The 22,139-nt window shown below is 40.8% G+C and overlaps 1 protein-coding gene across 4 annotated transcripts in view; it reads left to right on the forward strand.

Moving 5' to 3' along the window:
* The window catches only part of ddhd1b (DDHD domain containing 1b), a 76,682-nt gene that overhangs the window by 11,271 nt on the left and 43,272 nt on the right, over positions 1-22,139 (forward strand). For 3 of the 4 annotated variants that reach the window (XR_013500034.1, XM_078233915.1, XM_078233913.1), the window contains exons 2-5: positions 1,427-1,600; positions 8,050-8,151; positions 9,270-9,398; positions 10,954-11,101. Coding sequence is in view for 3 of the 4 variants with exons in the window: in XM_078233915.1 (XP_078090041.1) it covers positions 1,427-1,600; positions 8,050-8,151; positions 9,270-9,398; positions 10,954-11,101 (553 nt within the window). In the remaining variant the exon portion in view is untranslated. The remainder of the gene's footprint in view (positions 1-1,426; positions 1,601-8,049; positions 8,152-9,269; positions 9,399-10,953; positions 11,102-22,139) is intronic. The other variant, XM_078233914.1, reaches the window with a different exon arrangement.

The raw sequence follows: 22,139 nt of genomic DNA on the forward strand, positions 1-22,139 counted from the left end.
TGGCGCCAGGGATCCAGGTTCAATCCCGGCCTTGGGTGGAGTTTGCATGTTCTCCCCGTGTCTGTGTGGGTTTCCTCCGGCTGCTCCAGTTTCCTCCTACCGTGCAGAAATGTGCAGGTTCGGTGGATTGGCCATGCTAAATTGCCTCTTAGTGCCCAAAGATTTGTAGGTTAGGGGGATTAGCCATGGTAAATGTGTGGGGTTACAGGGATAGGGTGTGGGTGAGTCTGGGTAAGAAGCTCTGTCAAAAAATTAGTGCAGACTCGATGGGTTGAATGGCCTCCTTTGCACTGTGAGGATTCTATGAAGGATGTGAGTTGCTTCCTGTCAGAAACCTGAATCCGGCCCCATTTCCCCTGAGGTGGGTGGGCTGAGCCAGGAATTTCCAGGCCCTTCTGTACCTTTTCTTCCAGCTCTTAATTGCTTCCCTCATTTTTTGGGTGGTGATCTTATTGAAACATATAAGATCCTGAGGGGATTTGATAGGTTAGACACTGGGAGAATGTTTCTATAACTAGGGAACACAGTAAGAATTAGTGGTCTTTTTATTAAGGCTGAGGTGGAGAGATTTTTTTTTTCTCTTAAGGGTCGTTAGTTTGTAGAATTCTCTTCCCCAGGATTGGGGGCTGGGTCATTGAATTTATTCAGGGTTAATGTTTCGAGACCACGTGACTCTTCAACTCTGAAGAGTCACACAGATTTGAAACTATAACTCCGTTTTTCTCTCCACAGATGCTGCCACACCTGCTCAGTTTGTCCACCATTTTCTGTTTTTATTTCAGATTTCCAGCCTCTGCAGTGTTTTGCTTTTATTTTAATGCTTAATTGGACGGTGGTCCCGCAGCCCACCAATTAGGAAGCTGCCTGAGGTAAAATTACCAAGCAGGTCTCATTGCCGACAAGTATGTCCTTGTAGCCCACTTTTCACCTTGATGTCAGAGTCCCTAGTGAGCTGGTAACAACATTTCTTGTACTGCCTCCACAAATAGAGCATTTGTTTTGAAACCCTCTTGCTTGAAATGAAATGTTGATCTTGCTGGAATACAGTCATGGAATAATCACTCCCCACCACTTGACAGCTTATGTTAGTCCACTTACTAAAAAAAATAAGATCTCTTTAGAAATAATGAGACAGATAGAAAATTACTTACATGTGTGTCTTGTTTTTTTTGTCTAATATTCTGGACAGCGCAAACTAGTTGCAGGTTTGCCTTTTCCCCCTCTTCCTTCTCGCTTTCCCTTACCATTGTTTCAGTAACTTGCAACAAAAACAGAAAATCCAGCAGATCAGGCAGCATCTGTAATGAAAACAGTTGCAATATTTAGATTTTTTTTGTAGTATATTTACAAAGAAGTGTTCTGAGATTTTGCAAATTTTGCTTTCTACTATTAACTAACTATGCTTGTGTTGTCTTTGACTTTGCAGAACCTGATAATATTGTAGTCATGCGTGGCCAGTGGTTTGTTGATGGTACGTGGCAACCTTTGGAAGAGGAAGACAGTGATCTGATTGAAGCTGAACACCTAAAACGTTTTCGGGGCGAACAGATGCACGATGCGTTTGAACTGGACGTCGCTAAACCTATGGATAGTAAAGATGGTAAGACAAAGCCTGTCGAATGAGAGACTGGAAGTTTTCAGCCTTGCTTACTATTTGAATACACAATAGTTATTTATTATGTGTACGCCGTATTATTTCATGTTTGTGAATTGCAGCCCTGACCTTTGCTGAATGTATGATGAAGCGAGAAATTGATGTGTTTCATGTAAGGCAATAGAAACAACTTTTTAAAATTTACTCGTGGGATGTCGGTATCACTACTAAGATCAGCATTAATTGTCCATCCCTCATTGCCCTTGAAAAAACAGCGGTGAGCTGCCTCCTTGAAATGTTGTCCATTTGGCCTCCAGAGCGCTGTTAGGGAGGGAATTCCAGGATCATGACCTATTAATGGTGAAGGAATGATGATATAGTTCTAGTCAGGATAGTGTGTGATTTAGAAGGAAAATTGAAGGTGGTGGTGTCCCAATGCTGTCTCAAATCCAGTAACAGTTATTTTAATATTTTAAAATAAATTAATGAAGAATAACATTTCTTGCCTCTTATATTTTGGTAATTATCCAGAAAAATGTCCTTTGAGGTTAGAAAATAAATTACAGCTTGCATTCCCTATCTGTCCTTCCAATTTTGTTTTTACTTATCTTCTTTCTAAGCAGTTGTGTCAGAAGTTCATGTACTTTCAGGCATCTTTGTCAGTGTTGAGCCAATAAGTGAACTGACCCCATTTGATTCAGTTTGGTTAGTACAACATGCTAGAAAGCTTAACACACACAGGCCAGAGAAATATTTGAATAACATAGAACATTTGCAAGAGTAGAATTTTAAAAATATGAAATGAATAAAGCTGAAATGGGGATTTTTGAATTAACCTTGCAGAGCAAACAAAAGCATATCATTGATTTACTAGAACTGATTTACTAGAATCTCATCATCAGAGCTCTATTTGTAAAGGAATATTATCACAAATAATTGACCTCTTATGAGTATTGTTAAGAATTTAGATCTGCTGCAGAAACCTTCTCTGACTGGGTGCTGTCAATCACTTGTATAGGTAGTCTTGTTGCCTTCTTATAGAAGCTCATTCTCACTGCTGCACATCCAGTCATGTGGTAACAGCACTTGGGAGAGTAACAATGACACTCCTTCATTCTACACTGACTTTAGTATGTGTATTCCTTCAATTTCCCCAAATCTGGACTGAATTAACAATAGATATTATATTGGCTTGATTTGTATGCTGCTTTATTTTATAGTAGACAAAACATAGAACAGAAAATACTCAGCAGGTCATGTGGCATCTATGGAAAGAAAAACAAAGCTGATATTTCGGGTTGATGACCTTTCAGTTCTGATTAAAAGGATTCTTCAACTCATCAGCCCTATACTTTTATTTTTAAAAAATCTAAGTAAAGCAATTAGCCAATTAGTGTCTCAATTCACTAAGTTTTAACTGAATTTCATTCAAATATAGAATTCTTTTGAAAAGGGTCTATTTCAAACTGTCCATTCTATTTTTCTGCTTTTCTATACATCTGTTCTATTTTTTCATCTCTTAAGAAATGGTGCATGGAACTTCTTAATTTGTTTTTGCAGTTTCTTTCAACTGGAAAATTATTTTTGGATTCTTTCTGTGAGCTAGAATGTTATGGGCGGGATTCTCCAGCTGTTCACACCAGCAGGATCCTCTGGTCCCGCTACATTGAACGGAGATTTAATGAGCACCAAATTCTCTGTCCTTGCTGGTGGCGGCAGGGCATGAAAGACCGGAATTCTCCAGCCAATGAATCAAATCAACTGTGCATTGGAATAAATGCTCAGTACTTAAATCCTAACCATCAACTCAAAGTGTCCTGTGGAATTTGGTAAATCAGATTTAGATGTTGAGTTTTCCACCGAATTTCAGGAATTATCTTCTGTCACTGACTTAGTGCCTTTTAATAAATAACCTCCAGAAGTTATTTTAATCATTTTTTCAAAGTGACTTATTGAATTCAGCGTTTGTGTTTAGAAAAATGGCACAATGGGAGTTCCTTTTTAAATTTCATAAAGATCAGTGACACCCCGACCCAATAAAAAGCTGGATTTGAGGTTGTATCACAAGTGCTAATGCTTAGATTCTGTTTTACTGATTTAATACTTTTTAACTGAAGCACTTGCCTGAATGCAGAAGATTTCAAAGTCTGGTATGTTTTTAGGTTGTTGTAGCTGTGTGATTTGACCTTTTTATGAAAAAAGGTAACTTCTCAGCACTACTTTTGTCAAGGCTTGTATTCATAGAACATAGAAAATTGGAAATTTTTCATAGAAAAAAAACATAGAAAAGTTTTCCATATTCAAAAAGAAAATTTTGCAAACAAAATGGAGTAGAGCAGAGATGGCATTTTTACCTTTGTGGATATCCACATTTATTTGTCTATCATTGATGTACTTAGTGGAAATTTGAAGTCGTTATAGCTTGACTCTAACTTAGTGACATCTGAATAAAAGGGATAGTCAAAATTCTAACAGAAGTCCAAATACACCTCGTCAACTGCATTACCATTATGAACCCTCTCTGTCATCACATCAAAGCACCCAGTCAAGTTGGTTAAACGTTATTGCCTTAAATCCATGTTGGCTTCCCTGAATTAATCCACATTTATCCAACTAACTGTATCCTGGATCATTGCTTCTGAAAGCTTTCCTGCTACCGTGATTAAACTGGCTAGCCTGCAGTTGCTGGCTTTATCCATGCGCCCTATTTTGAACAAGGGTGTAACATTTGCAATTTTCCAGTCCTCTGGTACCATGCCCCTAAGGAATATTTGAAAATTGTGACCAATGCCTCTGCTGTTTCTATTCTTCCCTCCCTCCCTATCCTTGGATGCATCATCTGGTCCTGGTGACTTATCAGCCAATCTTTCTAATATTGCCCTCTTTATAGATTTTCTCTTATTTGACTATGCTTTTGGTAGCGTCTTCTTCCAAGGTAAAGACAGATGCAAAGTGCTCGTTTATTATCTTTGTCCCATGCATGGATTTCAATTTAGGTCCCTAATTGGCTCCACCAATCATTTTACTGCCCACTTACCATTTATATGTTTATAGAAGACTTTAGATTCCCTTTTATGTTAGCTGCTAGTCCATTTTCATACTCACTCTTTGCCTCTCAAACGGTGTGATAATTAAACTTACTGTGGTCAATTGCATGGAAATGTTTGTCATCCACAGGTTTTGCAATTTCTGCCATAGTTAAAGACAGAAGAATTCCTCATTTTGTTCACTGCATCCATCAATTGTTTTGAATATGTTTTAGACTTATTATAATAAAGCTATGCAGTGCAAATGCAGCATGACTTAGATTAAGTAGTCACTGATTCCACATAATTGAAGAAATGTGCTTAAGTATAAGATGGACACAACATGAACCAAACCAGTTTCTTTAAAATTGTCAATAGATATGCATGATAGTTGGTGAAATTATGCTGTGAAAATGCTTCATTTGTTTTGTCTAGCTGTTTGCATGCACATCGCTAGTCTGTCATCAACTATCTTTTAAAGGTGGGAGGGAGATTTTTCTGTAATTGGAAGCTTAAGCAAATGTAATACCCAAAATGTAAAGATAAATTGTATTTTAATACGGAAGACTAGGTTGTCTCCATTTATTTAACTTTATATTCACCTGAATAAGAACAAATTTCAAATGATCAGCACAGTAATAGCTTTAATCAGCTTGTTGACAGTTATTTTAAATGTTTTAAAAGCTTGGTTTTCCAGGCTACTTAATCATCCTACTGTGTAATTTTTGAAATGAAGCTTGTCACAGTTTATCTTTGGTAACCAGGGAGGACCCTGTCGCTGTTTCTTTTGAAGGTTTTCTGAATAATTCTGCATGACGCTATGCATGCCATCAGTGAAATTTGTTTTACAAATTTGCACAGAATTTTGGCTTTGAAACAAAATACATATTTTACAAAGCAAAATGTTAATTTGGTTATGATCACTGCAGCTGGAAACATATCCATTGTTTAACTTTTGTTTTTCTTACATAAGGGAGTTTAGTTTTGGCCAAATCTACTGATATATAAGCCAGGTCTGAAACCATTTTTGAGAGGATAGAACCACGGAATCAGTGCAGAAAGAAGCCAATTGGTCCATTGAGTCTGCACCGATTTTTTTTTCCCAGTCCCTCCCTCTGCCCTAGCCCTGTAACTCAACACATTTACCCTGGTTAATTCACCTAACCTATACATCTTTGCACACAGAGGGCAATTTAGCACGGTCAATCCACCTAACTTGCACATCTTTGTAATATGGGAGGAAATCAGAGCACCTGGAGGAAACCCATGCAGAAACAGAGAGACCATGCAAACTCCACGTAGTCACCCAAGGCCAGAATTGAACCCAGTGCCCTGGTGCTATGAGGCAGCAGTGCTAACCAAGCTACCTTGGAGAATTGAAGAGCTATATGGATAATAGCAGCTTTGTTGTAGGCGTCAAATATAATCAGTATTTATTGTCAAGCACATTATCCAATGTGAACCTAAACCACAGTCAGAAAAGATGGAGAATCTATTCCACTGTGTGCTGCGTTGCTTGATTTCTTGCAGTTTTGGTAGGGATGCTTCAAATAGTGTCAGTGGATCTGTGTTTATAAACGGTTCAGCTGTAATGCTGTACTAGCCCATCGAGTCGCCTATAAAGATTAGTCATTTGGTTGAGATATTGGAGGGTATGAAATGGCATTTTTCAAGAGCAAGGGAAGAAAATTGGGAGGAAGTGGTTTGTGAAGAATCTTGAGCGCAGCACAATGCACCACAGCTCTTAATTGTAGGGTTTTGGTATACAAATATTTAATAGCACCGTTATCTTCAGGTTTTCATTCATCTTAATCATAGGGGAGGTTCAATTGAATACACTATTGACTATCACTCTGTACCCAACCTATTTTAGTGCAAGTTTCTGAATTCTAACTGACTCATAAGACAAGTATAAAAATTTTCAAATGTCTTGCTCACTTTAGTTGGCAGCTACTAATCGCTGAATAAAGCTTTGAGTATTTAGTTATGTTCCTTGATAACAACTGACTAGCATAATAAACATTTCAGTTACATTCCGAGTGTATGTGATGTATCCAGCTATTTGATTTAGTCTTTAACTTCCACATTTTTATCCAATTTCTCTATCACTAACGCCAATAATTATTCACTTGTGTGCTGCATGAAACTTCATTGTGTTTTACAAATAAGACTAAAGCATCCTGGAGTTAATTCCATGATTCCCCAAAGGGAACATGATGAAAAGAAGCACCAGTTGTAGATAGGACTATCATTTTCTACCCCTGTGACTCCGACCTACAATCCTGGGATCGTAGGATCTGAGATATTGAGAAATTGAGTTGTTATTTTTCATTAATGACCAATGCAATGCTGACTGCTTGCTGCTGGAGCCTGATTTGTTTTTTTCTAAAACTGCAAATTCTTATCTCTAACGTGAGTAGGTAATGAAGTGGAGATGCCGGTGTTCGACTGGGGTGGACAAGATGAGAGGTCACACAACACCCGGTTATAGTCACAACAGGTTTATTTGAAACCACAAGCTTTCAGATTGCTGCTCCTTCGTCAGATGAAGTGGGAGAGAGGCGCGCAGACACAAATATATAAGCAGAGTGACGATAGTCCGCCACTCCTAAATGTCGGTGAGTATCGGGCTATTGTCACTCCGCCTATATATTCTGTGCCTGCCTGCGCCTCTCCACTTCACCTGACAAAGGAGCAGCATTTCAAAAGCTTGTGATTTCACATAAACCTGTTGGACTATAACCTGGTGTCATTTGACCTCTCATCATGAGTAGATAGTGCATTTGGTATCATAAAATGTCATCTAAACTGATGTGAGTAAGCCTGGCTACTGGTGAAAGTGAAAGAAAGAAATGAGCAATTGGTTCTCATGGATAACCTGATGTAAAATATTCTAACAGAAAAGATTAGTGATTTCTGTAACATTTTTTTTTGTTGCTCATTCTGCTTTTCAGTAGATGTCTTGAAACAAAAACTAAACTGATGTATTATTAAATTTTGGCTATTGCTGTGCTGATTATATGATACCTGACCACTTTATTGTCGAACGTAGAGACCAACGGAACTCTGCCAATAACAACTGTGTGATTTCTCAAGAAACTAGTGTCTGGACAGTTGCTGGTAACCTGGAAATTGCATAGTTGAAACCTTAATATGACAACCCTAGTATGAACATAAAACTCCATTAGATCATGCAGCAAATGTCAAATTGTATTCTGTCATTTGTAGGTAAGATCTAATTTGTACTTAACTTTCAACTCACTTTGTTAGAAATAATTTAGGATTATAAGTGCACCAATTTGGTGTGGGTAAACATCAGAGAACCTTTTAGTTGGAAAACCTAGAATGTATTTTGATTTTGAGACCTTATTCTGAAGATCAGTTGAATGATCACAAGATCCATGAAGTTCACTTTTTTTGCTTTGTTAGTTTTCCACCAACTCCCTCCCTTCTACCTTCCCTTTCTGTTCAAATGGAGAGGATATAAAGAAAGTACAGCCACTGCATGTAACAAAAGAAAGCGTTGCCAAGGTATAGTATAGATTACTCTGTACAGCTTTGCTATTGGTTAGAAGAGCTTTTCAAGTAGTATTTAAACTCCTCTCCTCCTGAACCAAAGTAAGACTGTTCTTGAATTTGAAATTATTTCCCCGCCCTCCCATCAATGCTCTGCCCATAGAAAACCTGCTCTCTAAGTTCATTATTATGTGCTTCAGTTGCAACCTTTAAGAAATTGTGCCTGGCATCTAGGTTAATACATGATTTTCTGTTCCTACCCGCAGTGGGAATCGTCGCGGGTGGGACAGAAAATTTGACGGACCAGCCAAAAGTCTGTTGACTTAGGGCGGGAAATTTTGGTCCCGATGTGGGCGGGACCAGAAAATCCCAGCCATGCTGTTTGGCTTTTAGTGCATGGCTCCACTAGGAATCTTGTAGCAAGGGTAAATAGTATTACTGAACTAGCAAGATAGATTCCTTAAACAGAGAGTTACACATCATGAACTGTTCAACCAGGACTGTTTATAATTGGTCACTTAATGTTGCTGGTCCTATTAGGATAGAAATCATTTATGGCTGATGAGGTTTAATTGGTTTATAGTTTAAAATGAATAAGCAGAGAGTGATTTTATGCTGCTATGAAGACTTTGGCAAAATTGAACAATCAGCGCCATTGTTTACTAAAACGTACTTCCGTTGCACAAGTTATCATCAGTAACTTGAGACTTGCAACGTATTCATTACTTTCCTGTATATTACAGTGCTGACTGAAAAAGACTTGTTTGTCTTGGATCCAAATTGTTTGATATCTTGCCACGTCCAAGTGTATTGACAATCTGAACTCTATGTAGAAGGGAGATTACGTGGCCCTGACAGTATGTCTCTCTTAACCTCCCACCCACCAGAGAAACCACCGAAGGGCAAAGCAATTTTATTGTGCAAGAAACCTGGAAGCATTTAACAGTTCATGAAGTGTTTCCTCTTCTCTGTATTTACTAATAAACCTCTAGATTTGGATTGTCCCTTAATCACTGCATGCACTTTGACCACTTTTTCACAATTCAAAGTTAAGTTTTGCGTGTCTTTACAAACAGCAGACAAATCTGTGTACTGTGTTTTATTAATATTTGAAATATGTTTCTGGGTCACAGCTATACACAGTTTAAAGCTCAGCCGTAACCATGTGGACTGGTACAGCGTGGATGAGGTTTATCTGTACAGTGATGCTACCACATCCAAAATTGCGAGAACAGTTACCCAGAAATTGGGATTTTCCAAAGGTACAGTTTGGTCAAAAAACATTTAGCTTTACTAATTATGTTAACGTTGACCTGAATTTTTTGAGAGCAAGTTGAATAAGCTAAACTTGCCTACGCAATGGTAATTTCATTTCTAAAGATACTTTTTAAGGGATTATGAGTTGGAACATGTTTTTTCTCCCTGTTAAAATGTAAGTTTGATTTTTACTTTGAGAGAGGAATGAGATTGCATGACTGGTGGCTATTTCACAATCCCTAGTCACAGTCAATGTTTTCATCAAGTTTGTTATAAGCAGGAGCCTGAATCAAACAGTACCTGTAAAATTGACACAACATTAGACAGTATTCCCAAAATAGGTTTTCTACTGATGCTGCATCGTTTTTCAAATGTAAGTTGCGAAACTTAACAGTTGGGTGAGTTTGTCAGCTTGGCTGTTGCTAGCTTCAGCTGCCCAGTTTGGTATGGATTGCAGTACCTTAATTCACACCTTCCAAACTGCGCACCTCCGTCAGTGATTACAGATTAGTCAACCAGAAAAAATTATGACCAGATTCATTGAAAATCTGTTCTTGCATATGACCTTGTAGCAGTTCAGAGTGACACTGATGGAGACATTTGAGAAGCTCATCTGTTGATCTCCATTTCCCCCGCCTTGCAATAAAGGTCAACATTCCATTAATTTTCTTAATTATTTGCTGTACCTGTGTGCTTACATTTTGCAATCCATATACAAGGACACCTAGGTTCCTCGCGTGCAGCATTCTGCAGTCTCTCTCCATTTAAAAAAATCTCTGCATTTTGTATGCCTTCTCTTTGCATTTGATACCTCTCCTAATTAGCCACAGATGGTAGAGTCTTTCTTCCTCGGTGAAAGATCTAATTGTTGAGAGTTGTGCAATATTTTCTTAAACGTCTGCTACTGCTTCATCAAGATCTTGTCTTTTAACCTATATTCCTACTCCATTTTAGCCAACTCTGCCTTCATGCCATTGTAATTGCCTTTTGTTTAAGCTTAAGACACTAATTATGGATCCACGTTTCTCCTTCTCATGTTATGGTCATTCTTGCCTTACTATGAGGTCCTTAATTAATCCTGCTGTATTGCACATTACCGGATCCAAAATAACCTGGTCAGTTCCAGAACATACTATTCCAAGAAACTGTCCGGAAAGCTCATACTCCAGGCCACCATTGCCAATTTGACTTGCCCAATCGATGTAAAGATCAAAGTCATGATTGTTGCTGTACTTTTCTTGCAATCTCTAATTATTTTTTGGTGTATACTCTGTCCTGTGTAGCTACTGGTGGGGGATGGGGGTGGGGCTATAAACTGCTCCCATTAGTGACCTCTTTCTTTTGCAATTTCTTATCCCCACCCAAACTTGTGTTTATTTGGTTATATTTCTATTTAATTTTTTGTTGAGTAACTTTACCAATTAAAAACTTACAGCTACTGTGCAGCTTTGTAGTTGACAGTGTGTGACTGCTTGACGTTTTCCATGTTATGCTTCTTAGATTTATGTATTGTTTTATATTATGTGTGCACAAATATTGTCTACTTTTTTGTCAATGCAGCATCAAGCAGTGGAACTAGACTTCATAGAGGATATGTAGAAGAGTCTTCACTTGAAGACAAACCTCCACTTCCTACTCACATTGTCTTTGTTGTACATGGAATAGGACAAAAAATGGACCAAGGTCGTATTATCAAAAACACAGGCATGTAAGTACTGTGTTTCAAAATACCTGTTCCATTACTGCAACAACCATTTCTCAGTTAACCAAAGTAAACTATTCAGTGGAATGTTTAGTAATGAACAGTATGCGTTACTGATAGATGTTGATTTAGAAGTTTTATTGTAAATTCATTTCAGCAATGTACTGTAATCTGTGGCCAAAAGGTTCAATATTTGGTCAGTTAGTCTGTTTAATTTGGTGGTATCCTATAACTATACACATTCAAACTTTGGAGACAATATTCTCTCTTAGCTTGTACAGTAAAATAGAGGACTAATTTGGGCACTCCTGAAAATGGACATGGGGTTCCGGATGAGCGATTATCCTGTGCCTAATAAACACCAAATTTAGGCTGCCTGCTCATTATCATGATTCTCATGTGCAACAGATGCTTACCACATTGTTGAGTGGCTGCATGTCTCATCGAAGGACTCAAGATAATGAGAAATTTGACTGAGTTAAAGCTAGCCTTAAAGTGGAGGTACATTATGGCTGCCGTAGATGTTGGAAGTTCATGTACAAGTCACTGATGTTGAAAAAGACTGAATAGTGGCATGACATGAGAGAAGATGCTGCAAAGTTCTCAGACAGATGCCTTCAAGCAGAAGGTGCAAAGGAGGGTGTAGCCACAAAAGGCTCTTCAGAGAAGTTGAAGTTAGTGGGAAAAGGTCGCTGCGACAGTCAATGCCAAGAGATAACTGGTTGCAAAGCTGCAAAATATCCAGTGATATCAGCCAAGTGGCCACGGTAATTTAGTTCCTCCTCAAATGCCCTATCCTACCAACTGCACCCCCTAGCCTCTGATATTACTCAATGCACCACAGCCCCATCACTCACGAACGAATGATCTCTATCAACCAGGATAACATTCATGCTGCATCTCACCTTCAGTCACTTAACAGTGGTGCAAGCTTCCCACCCATATTTCATGGCTTGCATATATTGTCTGCCCTTCATATAAAAAGCAAAATACTGCAGATGCTGGAATCTGAAACAAAAACAGAAAATGCTGGAAAATCTCAGCAGATCTGACAGCATCTGTGGAGAGAGAATAGAGCCAACATGCTAAATTCTCCCACAGTGTCCCATTAACCATGGGAAATGTGTGGGGTTACGGGGATGGGGTAGGAGAGAGGGCCTAGGTAAGATACTCTGTTTGCGTCAGTGCAAACTCGATGGGCCAAATGGCATCTGTACTGTAGGATTCTATGATGCATAACCAATGTAATTGGTACTAACTGGCAGTGGGCAGGCACATCTGCATGTCCTGGTGCTGCTGATCATTGGAGCAACAATGTTTCTTCATCAGCTATTGCTCAAGACATGGCCAGCGACTTGGCTGAAGTCATAGAAGGTGATGATATCCTCATACCTAAATTTTCCTCCTCCTCATCTCATTTCCTCCTCCTCCCGCAATCTCCTCTTAATTACAAGCTGCAGATATAAGCCTGCACCTCAAGTTTCCCACTCCTTCCCATTCCCGCTCCCCTCACCACAATCTTACCTGTGTGCCTTTCTCCTTTCTGATATCAAGAACTACCAGCTGCCCAGGTAATGGTGGAAGAGCATCAAGACATTGCTGATGGAGAAACATTGTTGCTTGATTTCACACTCGCAGTTACCATTCAGATATACACGCTGCATGTAATTAAGAAAATAGCTGGGAGACATGATCTGTTAGTGGTGAGACACAGGATATGAATAACGTGCAGTCAGGGCAGAGAGCAAGGGTTGTATAGCTGCCAGATTGCCAGAGGGCGAGGTCATGCATGGGTTCTGCTGGAGCGATTCAGATGAACACTGGGCAACCTAAGGAAGAAGGCTGATGGGTAAGCACAAATACACAGTGTATTGGCAGGCCAGCCAGAAAGGCTGCATGCAAGAGCATGGAGTCCAGTGCCAATGTTGCACAGGGCTTAGTGCAGAGCTTGATGGTCCAAGGCCCATGCTTTCCAGGGTGGCAGTGGTGGCCAACTTTATTCATGATGTGGAGATGCCGGCGTTGGACTGGGGTGAACACGGTAAGAAGTCTCACAACACCAGGTTAAAGTTTAACCTGGTGTGGTGAGACTTCTTACCAACTTTATTCATGCAGTTTTGATTTGATCATGATGTAACATCTGATGGTTATGTCTCAGCTTTCATTGTGACAGAAGCTGTCTTGTATCTGCTATCGTGGTTGCAGGCATCAGTGTTCAAAAGGTGCCACAAGAGTAAAACAGATTACTAGAAATACCAAGGCAACGCCCTAGAGGAATGACAGTGACTCCATAGAGCACAAACCTACTGTCATCTCTCAGGTTGTCAGCATATGTTCTCCCAATCCACAGGTGTTGCCTGCTGCCTGTCAGCCAGCCAGCCAACCATGCTAGCGCCCATGCCAGGATAATGTTCTCCAAAGCTGGACCTCTCAGGCCAGAGATGTGTGAGGACATCCTGCAATTCTGTTTGCAGCCTCCTTCATGCTGCAGTCACTCGGGGAGCACTACGTAGGAAAACTGAGACAAAGACACGCACACAAGTCTGGTACGAAAAGAATGCATAAAGATGATTAACTTGCATTCGTGTGCAATATGGTAAATTTGATTTGGAATGTTTATTTTGTGCTGACTTATTTGTACATTATCACTGCATGCATTTGGTCATAATCAGTGATGAAGGGAAGGTAAGATGTGAGACAGTTAGAGAATGGGGAATTGGGGTTGCATTTACTGGTATCAGTCAGATGAGTTGTTCACGGTCCTGTCAAAAAGGGACTGTTTAAGCTACTTCCTCCCTTCTTTTAGCTCCTCACCTTCTTGCCATATAGCTGGTGGCAGGTGCCCTGCGGGCTTCATAGAAAAGTTACGCAGCAAGCAGCAGAGCACTACAAACCTTGATGCTTACTCAGCTGAGTACCGCAAGGTTCCTCTTGAGCGGCCCAAGAAGCAAAAGAGTTGTTTCAGCATACCAGTACTCTGCTCTGTCACATGTGGCATCATGGCAATGATTGTATTCATGCTATCTAGTTGTGCTTTTATTGCGCACAGGAGTCCATGAACTTTGTCATCCGTGGATAGCCCTTGGTGCCTATTAGTCACCCTTTGATTTGTCTGGTGGCTCAAGTGCAAGTGGTACAACAGACTGCCACAAAATAAAGGCATCATGACTGCTGCCAGGATACAGGACATTAATCTGCATGATTTCCCATGTTTGCTCACACACCAGCTGAACATTGGAGGAGTGGAATTCCTTTTGTTCATGTACATCTCAGTTGGTGTGGCACCTACAAAGTGACATGATTGTGGTCAATGCCGTTCTACACCATGGGGAAACTTGCAATCCTAATGAAGCTGTGTACTCATTCCACCTCCTGCTCTCTGGCAACAGAGAATGAAATGTAGTCAGGTCTCTTTGAAAAAAGAGCATCAGTAACCTCCCTCATGGAATAGTGGATGGCAAACAGCCAGAAATTTCAAATATCTTCAACTCCAACCTGGAAAGAGACTGATATAAAAGTTCGTAGCTACGTTCACCTTCACAGCAATTCATAGTGCTGTCCTTGCTCTGTTCTGCAGTTGCGGTTGCAGCAGGTAACAGATTACAGTGAAGATGTCCTTACTGAAGCGCAGATGTCTCACCCTGTTCCTTGGTAGATTCAGGTAGGAGAATTGCTCCCTGAACACCCTATGTGGATAATAGTCTCCTGCTGAGTAGTCCTTTTTTGCCTACTTGTTTCTCTAGCTGTTTGCCCTGCTTTGCATTCTCCTAGTCCTGCTATATCCCAAAAGGGAATGTCTACTGCTTCACTCATCTGGGTGCAACTGGTTTGTACAGAAGCCCTGAAGCCAGGACCAAAGTACATCAGTACATACCACACCACTCCTTGCAGACTTCAACAGCTTAGCCAACTCTAGAAAGTATCAAATGCTTGTACATTCATAGCAATAGCTTGCTGAAATCAATCGACAACTAATCTGCAAATAGTTGCTGATCCCTTTAAATAGTGCTGGCGTTGGCAGGATGTCCTTCCTTTTACAGAATGCATGTCCATCTGTGTGAGTTTGAGATGTTCATGTTGGGTTCTAAAATAGCAGCGCTGGCATCACATCAGTGGAATGTGCCAATTGATGTCATGATCTACCAACTTTACATATTTGCAACAGTGATAATATCTTCAATAGGGCATCCATATCAATGCCCCAGATACCATTCTCAACCTCTTAAGTGCTCTACCATGTCTGAATTTTGTGCCCATAGAGTCTAAATTATGCATTGATCTGCTGAATTGCTTCAAACAAATAATTAAGTTGAAGTTGAACAGAGGTCTGAACAACCCCCGTCGGCCGCTACTCTCCTCTACCAAGCTGAACTTGTTCTGTCACTCCACCATTTATCCTTTAACTTACACTTCCTGCACATAAAAGGTGTGGCTATGGATACTTATATCGTCCTCAGTTATGTCTGCTTTTTTTTGTGGATTATGTGGAACATTCCTTGTTCCGGTCCTAACTCCGGCCCCCTCCTACAAATCTTTTTCTGTCTTATCAATGACTGTATCGGTGCCACTTCATGCTCTTGTCTGGACCTGGAAAAATGTATCTTTTCCTTGCTTCCAATTTCCACCTCTCTCTTACCTTCACATGGTCCATCTCTGACACTTCCCTTCCTTTTCTTGACCTCTCTGTCTCCATTTCTGGTGATAGACTGACCACCAATATTCACCACCAACTTCCACAGCTCCTCATGTGTCCCGCTTCCTGTAAGGACTCCATCCCATTCTCCCAGTTTCTCGCCCTTCTTTGCATCATTTCCAGGGATGCAACCTTCACCTTCGAAAACAGTGCCCCCCGCCCCACCACTCCCACCATGATGGAGCACTCAACCATGTCCAACCCATCTCCCACAAGTCTGCCCTCACCCCTTCTCATTCTTCCAGAACCATGATAGGCTCCCCTTCTACTCACTTTCCATCCCACCAATCTCCATGTTCATAGGATTATCCTCTACCATTTCCGCCAACCCTAGCATGACGCCACCACAAAACACATCATCACTTACCTCTCCTGTCAGCATTCTGTGGGGACTGCTCCCTCCGTGACACCCTGGTCCACTCCCCCATCACCTCCAGCCCCTGCCCATTTAGCTCCTCGTTGTCTAAGGTCCCAAACACTCCTTTCAGGTCAAGCAGCGTTTCATTTGCACCTCTTTCAATTTGATCTACTCTATTCATTGCTCCCAATGCGGTCTCCTCTGCATTGGGGAGACTAAACGCAGACCGGGTGACCACTTTATGGACCACCTTTGCTCAGTCCAGAAGCATGACCCTGTTGTTTGCCATTTCAATTCACCATCTTGCTGTCCTGCCCACATATCCGTCCTTGGCCTGCTGCAATGTTCCAATGAAGCCGAACGTAAATTGGAGGAACGACATCTCATCTTCTGATTAGGCCAGTTACAGCCTTATGGACTCAACGTTGAGTTGAACAAATTTAGACTTTCTGCTCCACTTTGACCCTTTTTTTTGAATCCAAAAAATGCTGCAGGGCCATCTGTCACCTGTTCTTAAATTTTGCCTTCACTAAGCACTGACCTTTGTTCTCCTATTAACACATTCTGCTGTCTTATCTTTATGCCACTATCAGCATCTTCTATTGCTCTGTTTACACTAGCTCAGTTGGTTAGTGTTACAGAGTGAAGCCAACAGCATGGGTTCAATTCCCGTACTGGCTGACGTTATTCATGAAGGCCCCACCTTCTCAATTTGGCTCCTCACCTGAGGTGTGGTGATCCTTGGGTTAAATCACCACCAGTCAGCTGTGCCCCACAAAAGGGGAGAGCAGCTTATGGTTATCTGGGACTGTGGCGACTTTACCTCACTGCCATTAACATTTACTTTCTCTTGCTCCCCAAACATCTTTGTGCAATCTCTCCTAGCTCACACATATCGCTGACCTTCAATTTTGCACTACCCATCTCTTATGGTGTAATATCCATCATCACATTTCTCCCTCTTTTAGCTCCGAAGAAGAACCATATGGACATGAAACATAGAAACCCTATAGCACAGAAAGAGGCCATTCGGCCCATCGAGTCTGCACCGACCACAAACCCACCCAGGCCCTACCCCCATATCCCCACACATTTACCCACTAATCCCTCCAACCTACGCATCTCAGGACACTAAGGGCAATCTTTCGCATGGCCAATCAACCTAACCCGCACATCTTTGGACTGTTTCTCCCTCCACAGATGCTGCCAGACTTGCTAAGTTTATCCAGCATTTTCTGTTTTTATTTCAGATTTGCAGTCTGTAGTATTTTGCTTTTATGCCTGCTGTATTGCTGTAGTCAGATTACCAGAAGCACAAATTTTATTTTGTTAAATCTCTTCAATTTGGAAAAGGAACATCTAATTTCTATATTGATATGCGAGGTCAGGAGGAATTCAAGCAACAAGTCTTTAGTATTCAAGTGCAATTCATGCCAATAGGTTATGGAACAATTTCCTATTTACAATAATGGCTTGGATTCAGAAACTCAATGCAACTGGCCACGTCTGTAGACCATCAGGCACCGAGAAGCAGGTGAGTCTGAGGAAAGACATGATCACCACATGAAAAATGGGAAGGTGAATAAGAGAACTGCCAAACACTTAGTGCTAAATAAAATATAAGTGGATGGAACAGTGGCCAATGAAATTAAATGGAAGTCTTGCATACAGATAGGCAAAGTAAGTGGTTTGCACATTCCATGAGTGATCCAATTCTAAAAGGTTAATAGATTCTAGGTGTTCAACATGTCCAATCACTGCAGCGCAGCTAACAAAACATGCAGAACGCTGAACCATGTCGACAAAGCAGTAGAGTACAGGTGTGAGGAAGTTGTCTATGCTTTGGTCACACTTGACCAATTCTCAGTAACACACCAGGAAAACCTTAAGCTTCTCGTGATGCGAACTAATCCAGAGCAGCTGAGAAACTTGAAGCATTTAGTCCTGAAAGGAGGTAAGTACCAGATCTGCTTTGAGACACAAAAGACCAGAAAAGCAATGGAAAAGGTAAATCTGCAATATGAGATAAGGAATGCAAAAGAGCAGAAAATACATTTCTGAATTATGTCAAAAGGTTCTTCACACAGTTCAAAATGCAGAATGGACTTTTGGGGAGGCTGTTGCCTTTTCCTCCCCGGAATTATAATTTCCAACTACATACCTTCTTCAAATAATGTTAAACATAACTCTCAACCATAATGCTTTGCATTTATTCCTCAGTTTTATTCTTCTGTTTTCTTTTTTTATTTATTTTTGCTTGAACTTCTTCCTCATCTTTACTTTCTTATGCTTGATACACCTTTTTTGTTTCTTTGTGATATCTCTTCTAGCTTTACTTTTCTATGTTCTTTGTGAGCTCGCATTTCTCTTGCTATTTTTAGTGTTAATCCTGACTAATCCACTCCAGACTGCATATCTAACAAGAGTCCTAGATGAGCTGCAGTTTCCTCCAGTTAAATATTGGAAAGACAGAAGCCATTGTTCTTTGGCTCCTGCCACATTCCCTCCGTTAGATTCCATTCCCCTCCAAGCACCCGACTCTGGTTGAAAAGGACTGCTCACAACCTCAACATCCTGTTTGGCCCAGAGCTGAACTTCTGAACCTGTGCCCTCATAATCACATGGAATGCTTACTTTAACTATCTATTTTCCCTCCAGTCTCAGCTTATCTGCTGCTGAAACCCCCATCTGTGCCTCTGTGCTCAATTTATTCCAATGCTGTTCTGGCCAACCTTACATCTTCCACTTAGATAACCTTTAGACTATACAAAATTGTTCTGCCCATATCATAGCACAAGAAGTCCTGCTCATCCATCACCCTTGTTCTTGCTGACCTACACTGGCTCACAGTCTTCAAAGGCCTCCAGTTTAATATTCATGACCTCATGATGAAATCCTTTCATTACCCCAAATTTATTCTGTAACCTCCTGAATTCCTCAAGAAAATGACATTCTTCCTGTTCTGGTGTTTTGAACATCCCCAAATCCCTGTGCCATTGGTGTTGTGCCTCCAAGGTTCTAAGCAGTATGCTCTCTATAAATCTCTTCTCCTTTTAAGACCCTTCTAAAAAGTTATCTCTTTAACCAATCTTTTGGTCACCCATCCTAATGTCGCTTTCTTTGCTTTCATGTGAATTTATTTCTAAGTACAGTCCTCTGAAGTGTGGAACATGTTAGCATTCTGCAAGTGCAAGCTGTTGTCCTTGGGTTGCTAAGAGGTGGAACATATAAGAACATAAGAACATAAGAAATAGGAGCAGGAGTAGGCCATCTAGCCCCTCGAGCCTGCCCCGCCATTCAATAAGATCATGGCTGATCTGACGTGGATCAGTACCACTTACCCGCCTGATCCCCATAACCCTTAATTCCCTTACCGATCAGGAATCCATCCATCCGCGCTTTAAACATATTCAGCGAGGTAGCCTCCACCACCTCAGTGGGCAGAGAATTCCAGAGATTCACCACCCTCTGGGAGAAGAAGTTCCTCCTCAACTCTGTCTTAAACCGACCCCCCTTTATTTTGAGGCAGTGTCCTCTAGTTTTAACTTCCTTACTAAGTGGAAAGAATCTCTCCGCCTCCACCCTATCCAGCCCCCGCATTATCTTATAAGTCTCCATAAGATCCCCCCTCATCCTTCTAAACTCCAACGAGTACAAACCCAATCTCCTCAGCCTCTCCTCATAATCCAAACCCCTCATCTCCGGTATCAACCTGGTGAACCTTCTCTGCACTCCCTCCAATGCCAATATATCCTTCCTCATATAAGGGGACCAATACTGCACACAGTATTCCAGCTGCGGCCTCACCAATGCCCTGTACAGGTGCATCAAGACATCCCTGCTTTTATATTCTATCCCCTTCGCAATATAGGCCAACATCCCATTTGCCTTCTTGACACAATGGCCTACTTTTGGCACAGTACGTGTACTAGGAATTTTCACTATTCCTGTTTAGGCTGCCTGCAGCTGTATTACTCGTTGACTGAAGAAATTCCCGGAAGTCTTGGACCTGCAGACTGGGCTTTTGCGTCTCATGCACAAGGACCCCCAGGTCCCTTTGCACGGTAGCATGTTTTAATTTGTTTCCATTGAGATAGTAATCCCATTTGTTATTATTTCCTCCAAAGTGTATAACCTCACATTTCTCAACGTTATACTCCATTTGCCATATCCTCGCCCACTCACTCAGCCTGTCCAAATCTCTCTGCAGATCTTCTCCGTCCTCCACACGATTCACTTTTCCACTTATCTTTGTGTCGTCTGCAAACTTCGTTACCCTACACTCCGTCCCCTCCTCCAGATCATCTATATAAATGGTAAATAGTTGCGGCCCGAGTACCGATCCCTGCGGCACGCCACTAGTTACCTTCCTCCAACCGGAAAAACACCCATTTATTCCGACTCTTTGCTTCCTGTCGGATAGCCAGTCCCCAATCCACTTTAACACACTACCCCCAACTCCGTGTGCCCTAATCTTCTTCAGTAGCCTTTTATGGGGCACCTTATCAAACGCCTTTTGGAAATCCAAAAACACCGCATCCACCGGTTCTCCTCCATCAACCGCCCTAGTCACATCTTCATAAAAATCCAACATGTTCGTCAAGCACGACTTTCCCCTCATGAATCCATGCTGCGTCTGATTGATCGAACCATTTCTATCCAGATGCCCTGCTATCTCCTCTTTAATAATGGATTCCAGCATTTTCCCTACTACAGACGTTAAGCTGACCGGCCTATAGTTACCCGCCTTTTGTCTCCTTCCTTTTTTAAACAGCGGCGTAACATTAGCCGTTTTCCAATCAACCGGCACTACCCCAGAATGCAACGAGTTTTGATAAATAATCACTAACGCATCCACTATTACCTCTGATATTATCGTCGCTGACATGCCAAGATATCAATGGTACAGATTGATCCATACCAGTTTTACCAGTTATATCATGAGTACTTCCTTTATTTAAAGAAAAAGCAAAGTTAGTCTGAATTTTTCTGAGCTATCTAGAGATTTTTCTCTGAGATGTATGTATAATTTGTCTTAATAACCAACTTATCAGCAGCTACTGGAGTTTGTTTTTAATCTTGGTCCAGTGTAACGTTACCCGTAGCTATAAACTGATATTCAAAACTTCCCAGGGAAATAAAAAAGCAGAATTTTGGCCTTTGATATTTATGCATCATGTGGATTGAAAATTACCACCTCCTTGGTGAAAATAATTATTCAGCTGTTCTTGTGATCTGCAGTTGTGAAGATGCCATGTTCGTTGCTTATTTTGTGACTAATCCAGATGCACTTGTGATAAATTATTAATTCACTGTTTTGCAGTAGATTGAAATTTCTGTAACGGCAAAGATTAGAAAGTCTAGAAAATGATGGCATTGCTTTGTAAACTTTATTGAATCCGAGCTGACTATCGAGCATAATAGTCAGCTGGAATATCTCTGGTGCAATGAGGCAGAGGACACATTGTAACTAAAGGTAAGATTTTACACAATATAATTGTAAATAATAGAAGTATAACAACAATATTTGAAATGACAAAAATTTAAATGAATGTGTCACAAGTAATCAACAGTGTGCCGACTCCAGGGATGATGGCAGATATCAGGCACAAAATATTCTAAGTATACAATACAGGCTGATGAGACAGGCTGCTGTGGTGAGCATGGAAGTCCAGTTGGAGGTATAGATCTTGGTGGTGGTGGTGGTAGTAGCAAATATTCAAACAAGAACTTTGAAGGCCAAAGTGGTGAAGGGTTCCATGTGAATAGCAGTTGAAAATGGGTCAGTCGTTCCTATGAGTGATATTATAATGGAATATTATATCTGACTCTGGAGATATTTGTAATTCAAACGCTGCAGGCAAAAACCCATATATTAAAGTAATGGAATAATATACAACTTGCATTTGTATAACATTTTCAAAATTTTTAATTTGGCCTCTACTGGTACTAAACCTGTATTGTATACTAAGAATATTTGGTGCCTGATATCT

This window comes from Mustelus asterias, chromosome 18 (genome assembly GCF_964213995.1).
Source record: "Mustelus asterias chromosome 18, sMusAst1.hap1.1, whole genome shotgun sequence".
Taxonomy (NCBI): domain Eukaryota; kingdom Metazoa; phylum Chordata; class Chondrichthyes; order Carcharhiniformes; family Triakidae; genus Mustelus; species Mustelus asterias.